At 35.6% G+C, this 11,103-nt stretch overlaps 2 protein-coding genes across 2 annotated transcripts; one reads left to right on the top strand and one right to left on the bottom strand.

Moving 5' to 3' along the window:
• Nucleotides 1–925: 925 nt before the first annotated feature.
• Nucleotides 926–3,632, bottom strand: LOC113867175 (receptor-like protein kinase FERONIA). The gene has a single exon (XM_027502280.1). It carries the CDS (start codon nt 3,580–3,582, stop codon nt 1,111–1,113), a length of 2,472 nt encoding a protein of 823 aa, XP_027358081.1. The 5' UTR covers nt 3,583–3,632; the 3' UTR covers nt 926–1,110.
• Nucleotides 3,633–4,690: 1,058 nt separating this feature from the next.
• LOC113867177 (solute carrier family 25 member 44-like) lies at nt 4,691–10,931 on the top strand. The gene is made up of 7 exons (XM_027502282.1): nt 4,691–4,721; nt 5,525–5,906; nt 7,042–7,238; nt 7,964–8,108; nt 9,374–9,527; nt 10,493–10,525; nt 10,577–10,931. Exons 1-7 carry the CDS (start codon nt 4,693–4,695, stop codon nt 10,582–10,584), a joined length of 948 nt encoding a protein of 315 aa, XP_027358083.1. The 5' UTR covers nt 4,691–4,692; the 3' UTR covers nt 10,585–10,931.
• Nucleotides 10,932–11,103: the final 172 nt, after the last annotated feature.

The raw sequence follows: 11,103 nt of genomic DNA, 5'->3' as shown, positions 1-11,103 counted from the left end.
TTAGGTGCGGTGTCTGGGTGCAAAAAGTCGTCCCTTGTGAAATAATGCTTTGTAGTATTTATAGACATGAAGATCACCACCGTTTTCCTCCTTTTGCGGGCACTTCTTAGTAACTGCCTTCAACTGTTGATGCTCACTATCCACGATTGCTTGTGGTCGTGCTGTTTGTTGGGGTTGTAACCGCTATCGCCCATGATCTCCTTTGCGTAGTGGTGAATGTTGATAACTACTGGTAACCGCTTTTGGATTTTTCAATACTCCTATCTTTCGAGTATTTCTGAGAGAAACTTAGGAAACTCTTTTAATGTTATGGCCTTGGAATAGTTTCTTCTTGACTTCTCTTTTCGAGCCATTCTGGAGTTTTTGAGTCTGTCTTGGTCTTGTGGACTTAGAACATTTTCTTTGCTCATTTCTGTTTTTCGAGCAATTTTGGAGGGACTCTTGGGTTCGACCAGATTTGTGAACTTAGAATATTTTCTGACCACTTCTTGTTTTTCGAGCAATTCTGGAGGAAATCTGGAGCTCAGCCAAGTTTGTGGACTTAGAATATTTTCTTACTACTTCCTGCTTTTCGAGCAGTTTTGGGTGTCAGGTACTTGGAAACTCCTCAAATATTCCTCGAAAAGCCATCAATTTTTTGTGGACTTAGAATATTTTCCTGTTAGTCCTGTTTTTCGAGCAATTTTGGGTGTCAGGGACTTGAAAACTCCTCAAAACTCCTCGAAAAACCATCAGTTTTGTGGACTTGGAATATTTTCTTGCCAGTTCTATTTTTTGAGTAGTTTTGGGTGTCAGTGACTTAAAAACTCCTCAAAACTTCTCGAAAAAGCCTTTAGTTTTGTGATCTTAGAATATTTTCTTGTCTTTCAAGCAGTTTAGAGAAAAATCAACAATGTGACAAAAATCTCTTAAAATAGCTCGAAATGTGTTCCTTTTAATTAAAACCAAAGATCTTCCAATATTCTCTTATGTTTAGGTTTATCTTTAACTCCTTCTTGACCCTCAAAACTTGTTGAAATGTAGTTTCCTTTAAGATGATTTTTAACTTAAAAAATTTTTCTTATCCAAAACAACTCTTAATCATAATTAAACTCTCATAAAATCAACCTTCTAATTCTTCGTTAGCATGGGCATGCTCTGCGCGCTGCTCTCACTAGAAACAGATATTTGTTCTTCACTGAAAGTCTCTGCATCAACCTCACCATCCTCTTGGAGTTGTAACGCGAACTCCAGCATCCAAACGACGTCGTTCATGGACGGTCGTTGTGCCCCGTCATCAAGCAAACAACTGACTGCAGCCTCACAATACTTCTTCAAACACTCGGGCGCAATCTCGCCCTTGATCACGGGGTCCACAATCTGATCAACGGTTCCGTTTTCATAGCACTCTCTGGCCCATTCAGCAAGCGACATCTGTCTCTTCTCCACGCAATTCATCAAAGGTGGCCTCGCACACAGCACCTCGAACAAAACCACCCCAAAAGAGTACACGTCAGATTTCACAGTCAATCGCGACCGTTTATAATATTCAGGATCCAAATACCCGAGACTACCCTTGGCCACCGTGCTGACGTGGGTCTTCGAGACCCCACTGGGCCCCACTCTACACAACCCGAAATCCGAAACCTTAGCCACCCATTTCGCATCCAATAAAATGTTCGTGGTCTTCACGTCGCGGTGAATGATGCTGTCCGTCGCGCCTCTATGGAGGTAATGCAGCCCACGCGCCGCTCCCATGCAGATTCTCAGCCGTTGCTTCCACGAAAGAGGAGCGTTATCATTGTGGTAGAGATGGTCACGGAGGGTTCCACGTGGCATGAAATCGTAGGCCAGAATCATCTCGTGGCTCTCGGAACAATACCCTACCAGTGACACGAGATGAAGATGACGAAGCTGAGAAAGCATTTGAATCTCGGTTAAGAACTCGTGGGCCCCTTGTCGTGAACCGGGTCTTAACCGTTTGATCGCAACGGGTATTGAAGGACCACGGTGATCTATGTACCCTTTGTACACGTTACCAAATCCTCCCACTCCAGTTATTAAGGCATCATCGAAGTTGTTAGTGGCTTCTCTCATTTCCGCCAATGAAAACCTACGACAGAGTTCAGACGGTAACGACGAGGTTGACTTGGACTCTGTATGTTGACCCCATTTACGATAGAAGAAAGCAACCATGGAGAGAAAAACAACCCCAGAGAGCCCGCCAACAACAACCACAAGTTTTCCTATGAGGGGGTTGAGAAAACTCTTGTTGGGGTTTGGAACGTACAAGGTTGTGGGGGATGTGAATAGAACAGTGTCAGGGTTGGGTCCAGCGAGGTTACTTCCATTAGGGTTGCTGATTTTGAACACTTCGAGCCCATTTAATAATACATCGCTGTAAAGAGTCGAATCAGCTGGCCGAGGATGCATTTGGAGTGACAAATTTGACTTTTTATGATTCTCGTTATTCTTAGGAATGAACACAACGTAATCTCTGTACACAGTAAGGTTGTTGTTCTCATTGCTCCACATTTGAACATCCGCACGGGTCTCAGCCATCTGTTCCGCTATGTAGATGTAGAATGCTCTGTCGCCTCTTTCATTGATTTGTCGGTAGAATATCTCACAAAAATGAAGCCTTACCAAGTAGTAGAAGCCAGAATCAACTGGGAATTCCCATGTCAGATTAGAAATCTTATTGTGAGTGGCGTTATTACCCATGGACCTTGCTGTCTCATACATTTCTTTGGGTGCTATATAATCAGGATTAACACGAATATCCCTGCCTGATAAATCTATGGGTTCGGCACTCGAAGAGCTTAGATAATGCGTATCATCGCTTTCCCAGCTTCTGAGTATGCCAGAGTCTTGTCTGGGTGGGAGATATCTACCTCCAAAGTTAAGCCTATATTGTGTCTCAAGGGCAGTGTTGTTTTCAATTGTGAATAATGAGTCTAAGTGACCCACGAATTTGATTATGTGGTTGAAGATATCGTTGGGATCACTATAATAGAGGTAAGAGGGCATGGACACGATCTCAATTCCGTTGATGAAAGCATAAGATTTTGAAGAGGGAGTGAAGGTTAAGTTGAGGCTTTGATCATCATCATCATCATCACCTACGTGAATGATGTATTCTTTGAAGATGGTGTTGGTAGGAGAGGTGTCAGTGTCAACATCAACAAAGAGTGAAGAGTTGAAGTCTTTGAGGAGTGTGAACCCACCAGCTTTAACCGTGAACAAAGCATTAGAGCGATGGAACCCAGGGTATGAATCTGGGTAGAAGAAAAGGCGCAAGAATTTTGGGCCTGAAGTGACATTGAAAGAATAGGTGAATAGTGAATAAGAAAGACGAGCTGTGGAGTATGGGGCTTGGTTGGTAATTGAAGGAGCTTGAGCAGTGATGGTTTGGTTGTGGTGTAGGGACAAGAGTTTTGAGTTTGTGTCTTTTATCCATCTTCTATCACCATCGAAAGAGTTGGCGTTGGATCCACAATCGATGCTAAAGTTTTCAATTGGGGCATAGGCTTCAAGGAGTGTGAAAGGGTAGAATAAGAAAAGAGAGAGAGAAAGGAAGTGAATAGTGCCTAAAACTATCATGTTTTGTGAATGAAGGAGTGACAAGAGTGTTTCATGCAGAAAAATTATGAGACGTGGATGATATTAGTTCTCATAATAGTCTTCTATATAAGAGCGAATAGTGCCAGTGTTTCGTGGTTGCTTCGAAGCTTGGAAATGTCAATACTAAAAAGTTAGAAGTCTTGTGCATGTGATCTGACTATTCCATATGAGCTGAAATATAGCGAACTTAAACGAGGGTAAACTGAACGACAGAACAGTTGTCTCTTAGATTAAAAAATAATAATTAAATATTGTTTAACATTATTTACTAAAAAATAAATAAAAATTACCTGTTTAGAATAATTTTTTGTCACGTGTGTAAATTGTATTGCACTTAAACGATGGTTATTCTTTTATAAACTTATAAAGTCTATGTCATATGCGATATAACGTGTGTCTAGCCAAAAAATGTCCTAAACAAATAACTTTTTTAATTATTTAATAATTAATTTTAAAATTTAATGTTTTAGTAAAAAATCCTAATTTGAATAACTATAAAACAGTCACTAAAATCCAACAATTCAATTTTCTTCCCTAGAAGCCGTGAAATGCAGCACAAAACAAAAAAAGAAGTCCAAAATTAGAATACTATTTTTATCCTCTAAAAGGCTCTCATCTTTCACATTTCAATTTTTTAAGAATTAGTTTTTTAAATATTTTAAATGTATTTTTTTTTTTTTACATTTTAATTTATCTAAGCATATAAAAGAAATCATTCAACTGATTTTATTAACTTATTTACACACAGGAAGTAGTGAATAATTGATAAATTGGCATTACTATATTATTGAAAATTATTTATTTAATTTTAGTGAACGGTGCATAAGATGAGCTTGTTTTTGAGCTGAAGGGGAGTCTCAGTCTCTCACCTGACTTTAAGAGAAATTATTTTGCCTCCAAGAAACTAAGACGACTCGGCATATTCTCTTTCTCTTCTTCTTCTCATTATAAAAGGGTTCTTTTCGTTTTCGGTCTTGATTCAACGTTTTCTTCTTCTTCTTCTTCTTCCTTTCCGGTTTCGCTTCTTTCGAATATTCGAAATCTGCAGCATCAAGCAATTCATGAAATCTTCCTTTCTCTGCTGAATCAATGGCAACATCTGAGATTAACTGGGACAGGTTTCTTTGCTTTCACTTTCTTTTTTCATTTTTCTTATTAGGTTTTCTTTTACCTTTTCTTTTAATACTATTGCTGTGTAACCATTCTGATAGATTTGTTGTTGTTTCGTGAACTATTAATAAATATTTTCGTTGATTATCGAGAATGAACCGAAATCGAATTTAAAGAAAGGGAAGAAAATAACAGAGTACATAATTTATTTTTACTAGAAATTTAGTAGTAAGTGTTTGATATTGTTTGTTGGTTCAATGAGAAAGCATCTTTGAGGTAAGATTCAAGGTTGCGATTTGCTGCTTGTATTGTTACTCTCATTTTCCTATTAGATAAAGATTTTCTTTGCATATTGGAAATAAGCTGAAATAGAATTCGAAGAAATGGAAGAAAAATAACAAAGTACATAAATATAGGAAATGTAATTGCTTGTTATTTTTCACTAGCTCAACGAGAGAGCATCTTTGAACTCAAGATTCAAGGTTGCGTTGCGTTGCTTGCATTGTTGCTTTCATTTTCCTATTAGATAAAGATTTTCTTTGAATATCGTGTATGAAAAATATCAAAGTACGTAGCTCATTTTGACAGGAAATGTAGTAATATATGTTTCGTATTGCTCATTTGCTCAACGAAAAAGCATCTTTGAACTCAAGATTCAAGGTTGCGACGTTGTGTTATGCTGCCTGTGATTTTTTATGCCCTCCTCCCCCTTTATGTAAATTCTTCATCTTTTGAAGTGAGATCTTTTTATGGATAATGAACTTAGTATCTTGGAGCTCTACATCCCTATTAAGTTCACTTACTTCTGTAGGTTAGATAAAACAAAGTTCTATGTCGTGGGAGCAGGACTCTTTACGGGTGTTACAGTGGCACTCTACCCAGTTTCTGTCGTGAAAACTAGATTGCAGGTTGCTTCAAAGGATACTCTGGAGCGAAATGCATTTTCTGTTGTGAAAGGATTGCTTAAAACGGATGGCATCCCTGGTCTGTATAAAGGTTTTGGCACGGTTATCACTGGTGCCATTCCTGCCAGAATCATATTCCTCACTGCCTTAGAGACTACAAAGGTGGCTTCCTTTAGGATGCTTGAGCCATTTAGGTTATCTGAAACTACCCAGGCTGCCATATCAAATGGAATTGCAGGCATGGTATCGTCGCTTTTGTCACAAGCTGTGTTTGTTCCAATTGACGTGGTATGTATGATAATCTAGTTCATTTAACCTGCTGCTAAGTACAAAAACTGTATTTTTATACTTCTTTTGGACTCGCTGTCACTGATGCCTGTATGTGACACTTGTACATATGGACATAGTGGTACATTTAAATAAGTTAGTTCTTTAACAATCTTTCAATTTTGTTTTTAACTCTTCCATAAACTAAAACGGTACATTTAAATAAGTTAGTTCTTTAACAATCTTTCAATTTTGTTTTTAACTCTTCCATAAACTAAAACTTGGAATAAATTCACTGATGTTCTGTTGCAATTTAATTTTATTATAGCTCTAGAAGTGTTTATTGTTGCATACGATTATAAAAGTTGTACTAGATGTTTACTTTAAAAGTTAAACACTATTTTGCACTCTTAATTTTGAGTCAAAGTCTAACTTGGTTGTTTATCTCTCTATCTGATAAAATATTTAAAATACAATGTTCAGTTCTATAAACCTCGAGTATCTGAAAATTTTGAAGGATTGAAAGAAAGGTTTTGCAGTAATGTGCTTTGCTTTCTCTGCAGACTTACAATGTATTCTATTGGAGTATGATGCAAGATTTAACAACTACCAATTTATATGTTTTCAGTTTATTTTGCACTTCTTGTATACAGTGCTTCTTTTTAATGTTGTTAATGATATGCTCAGACAAATGAGAAAACATATTTTTATTGGTGTGTTTACTCTTTTTTGTTTTTCCTTTTGTCTTTGTCTCATTGTGGTAAGAAATTTCCTTGTGCTGTTTATCTGTGCTAATTTCTTTTCTTGTTAACTAACCATTTTTTTGTTTTTATCAAAATATAGATAATCCTTGTCAGAATATCTGGAAAATATTTCATATTATCAAATGTGTTATCATATTTTAAAGTATTTCAGTTCTCAGATGATTTCTTAGAAGTGGTTTCCATATTTCCTTATATTTCTTGATTTGCTTCTTCATCTACCTAGGTAGCATTAGCCAATTAGGAACCTAATATTAGTATAGTGCCTTGTATTTTTGTATCACATCATAATACTTTCATATCAATTTCTCTCTTTTTCTGCTTTCTTACGTAAACGTTAGTATAATTTCACCAGATCTTAAATGTTAATTGCCTTTACATCAAATGATATTTAGGTTAGTCAAAAGTTGATGGTGCAAGGATACTCAGGCCATGCCCAATATAGTGGTGGTTTGGATGTTGCTCGTAAGGTGTTAAGGTCTGATGGAATCAGGGGATTATATAGAGGTTTTGGTCTATCTGTCATGACTTATTCACCATCTAGTGCTGTATGGTGGGCAAGTTATGGCTCAAGTCAACGCTTCTTATGGAGGTGAGACATGATCATACTTTTTATTACGTCTTAAGGCTCATTTATTGTTGTATCACCTTTTCCTTGATTTTTATATTGTTTCTCAAATGGTTAGAAAAAACAAGATATCCATAGAGATTCATATATTCAACTTGACACATTTTCCTTTATGAAGTTTAACCATCATCATTGCGGTATCATGCCATTAGTAATATGAGTGTAATGAAAGAGCTAGTAAAATTTTTACACTCCAACAATCAGTTAGGTCTCTGATGCACTTCTATGTAAATGTTGATTATAATCAATGCACGATTTCAAGAAGGGCTTATATACCTTCCATTTAAGTTAAAATGTGTATCTTTATTCTATTCTGAGGATGTGGCAAAAATGCAAAAAATCAGATAAAGATCCTATTAGTTTGTTGTTATCAGTTATCTTGGTCAGATCAATTTAAAGGATTCAGCTTCAAAGGATTGTATTATGCTGCTTGAAATACATGTACGTGTAACTGTGTGGAAGTGTGGAAATTTGGAATTTCTTCTTGATTGAGAGAACCTATGAACAGCATAACCCAATTTTGCTGTGAGCTTAGTTTTTTTTTTTTCAAGTTTTTATAAAAGGACGGATTTTGTCAGTAACAGTGTAATGAACTTTCAATATACAATACATGCATACTAATATTTTATTTCTGCATTATTAGTCAAACTATCTGATATTAAGGACATTACTTGACGATGCTTTGGCAGATTCTTGGGAGATAGGTTCAGTGAGGAAGGTACTCCTCCTAGTCTATCAAAGATTATTATGGTTCAGGCCAGTGGAGGGATTTTCGCTGGTGCTACTGCATCCTGCATTACAACCCCATTGGATACTATCAAGACAAGGTTACAGGTATTCATAACCTTGTTGACCATGTTTCTTTCTCTTGCAAAAGTTCTCTGTTTTCTGTGGTCATCACTGTAGTGTGGAGTGTGATTCTTGTATTTGGTTGTAAGTAATATCTTTACTAACGAACTGGTGTTAATATATAATGTGTTTGGTAAGTTTATGAGAAACTAAAAAATTGCCTATGCTATTCTTCATTTCATCTACCTAGCTTTAATTTGACATCCCCCATAAATCACCCTAGCACTTTGTAAGGCAGACCCAAGATACCCAAACTGTTCAAGTTGTAGTATATGATGAGATACTCAATTTCACCTCCAAAATATTTTTGCATCTTACTAAACCTTTTTCCATATAGTTTGCCTTCCTCCTACTTGACCAAAATCCCTTTGACTCCAAAGCTTTTCTCCATAACCCAAGTTTAAAATTTACTCCTTTTGACATAATAACTTGGACTCAATCATTAGCAAAAAGCATGCATTGAGGCATTAGCTCTTGAACGTGCCTACTAAGTACATCCAATACCAAGGTAAAGCAGTATGAACAGAGTCTATCCCTGGTGTACAATTGTCAAGAAATGTTTCTGTTAGCATGTTTGAATATCATATTCAAAATATTAGTTTACTTTTATCAGTTTATGTATGACATTTATAAAGAATTTAATATTTTTACTCTTTTTTTTCTTCTGGAAATATTTATGTGATACCAAACCAACTGCATTTTTTGGATCATTGGATGTTTGTCTCTTTGGTTTAGTTCTGTAAATGAATCTGGTCATTCCTCTTTTCTCCTTCTATCTGCATGTTCTTTCTGTAAATTTTGACTAGCCTTATATATTGTGGATGCAAAGGCAGTAATACGTGTGTTGCTTGTGTATATGTTTTGGTAATTGTGTATTTTTCTTTCTCAGAAAGATGACAGCTAAAGAGGAATGCTAACAACATATTTTCTTACACTCTTTTTAACACACTTAGTTATTGACTAAAATTTATTGAAAACTACAAACAATCATGTGAGCTCCACTTATTCTGACTCTTAATTTAACATTTCTCTTTCATATTTTTGTAGCTTTTAATAAATTTTAACCAATAACTAGAAGTGTATTAGAAAAATGTATTGCTAGCATTCCTCGAAAGCTAAAAGGGGAAGAATTGGAACATCATTTTATGATCGCTATATAATGTTGTAATTGCATTTTACATGCTGAATCTCAACCATATTTATTTAATCTGTCATTGGCTACTCAATTTTTCTGATTGCTTACGCTACAGGTGATGGGGCTTGAAAACAAAAGTTCTGTAAAACAAATTGTCAAAGACTTGATAGTTGAGGATGGTTGGAAAGGTTTATATAGAGGATTAGGTCCAAGATTTTTCAGCATGTCAGCATGGGGTACTTCAATGATATTGGCCTATGAATATCTGAGTAAGTCTTGCTCTCTGATTACATTCTCTGTGTTTATAATCCTATTTGAGTATTCTGGTCTGGTGTATTTAAATATTGAAATAACTATATAATTTAAGTTTAGTTCTGATAATCCATGTTTAATTTGTTATTTATTGTTTTATGTTGTAACGATCCTAGTTCTGAATTGTGGTGTTGAGTAATTCTTCTGGTAAAATTTGTGATACTGCGTTTATGTTGTAGTTATACATTGTCTATGATACATTTACATCTTAAAGTTAAATGCATGCCAAATAAGAATGATTCAACCTTGCATTTAGATTATCTCCTATTTTTGTACTGGGCGGCAAAGGCAATTGGCTGGCTGAAAATTAACCATGATTGAAATATCATCTGGAGTTTTCACAAGGGATATTGGTTTTCTAAAGCCACAATTTTATAATGAATACAAACTTTTGTGGATTGAATTTTTCCTCTTGATTAGTTCTATTTTAGTCCAACCTTGGACCTTTGTTTATCTAAATTTATGGGCACTCAATGAAGAATTATACAATAGATAACTGTGTTTTGTGGTTGTGGGCGGTAGAATGCATGTGTCTTACCAGATATGCCAATTAATGAAGCCATGTATAATTTCTTTTTTCCCAAAAAATGGGCTATTAATATCTTTATCTACAATTCTACATACATATGATGTCTACTCAGTGATGACCTTGAGACAAATAGGCTATTAGTGACATCATTTATTTCCTCAAACCGGATTTATCGACCCATTCAATGCATCTTTTTCATCCTTTTTGAAGATTATTCGTTTTATTTTCTTGTTTATTTAATGTCATAGACTTGTTATTTGGCTTGTTTTCATGATTTTGCCCATTATACAAATCTGGTACGCTTTTTAGTCTTCTTGTATCATATTACCTACCTTTTCTATATGTTAAATATTTCAGCTCATTTTGAAATTATTTCAATGTTTCTTCACTCAGAGCGATTATGTGCAAAAGATGAAGAGGCAGTTGGTCTATAAACTGGTCGCGTTTCCAATTAGCCACTTGGTCCCAATCTAGTTGGTAATTGACTTTCTTTTCTTGTCGTGACTTGAAAGGTTGCAGTTCAAAAAAGGTCTTGACATCACGGTTAAACTTTTGATAGAGTTATACTAACTGATTGTTCAAGGAAATTATCGTTGGATACATAGATATAGATTTTTTCGTACTAGAAAATTGTTTTCATTCTTTTTGACAATTAAATTGGATTGGGTGTATTCTTTTCCCACACTGTTATGATAATGTACAATGGGAAGAAAAAAGTTAACAATCAGATTTATTTTTTCCTTTTCCCTCTAAATCTATGCTAATTTCAGATTTGCCTCCATACCACTGCCTTTTCGTCTTTCGATTTTGTATTGTGTGTGACTTGAAGAATAAGTATTTTCGTTACCACTTTTGCCTGGTATTACTAAGGCCGTAAATATAATATGTCATACAGAAGTGTAGGCTATTGGGCCTTTTATTGCAACTTGACTCCCCATGATTGGAATTTGAGGGGAGGGAAAAGAATGCAGGGATTAAATGGTGGAGGATGTTCCAAAAAATAA

Source organism: Abrus precatorius, unplaced genomic scaffold (genome assembly GCF_003935025.1).
Source record: "Abrus precatorius isolate BTA unplaced genomic scaffold, Abrus_2018 Scaffold5, whole genome shotgun sequence".
In the NCBI taxonomy this organism is placed as follows: domain Eukaryota; kingdom Viridiplantae; phylum Streptophyta; class Magnoliopsida; order Fabales; family Fabaceae; genus Abrus; species Abrus precatorius.
Note: the sequence above shows the minus strand (reverse complement) of the source record. Positions and strands in the feature narration are given on the sequence as shown.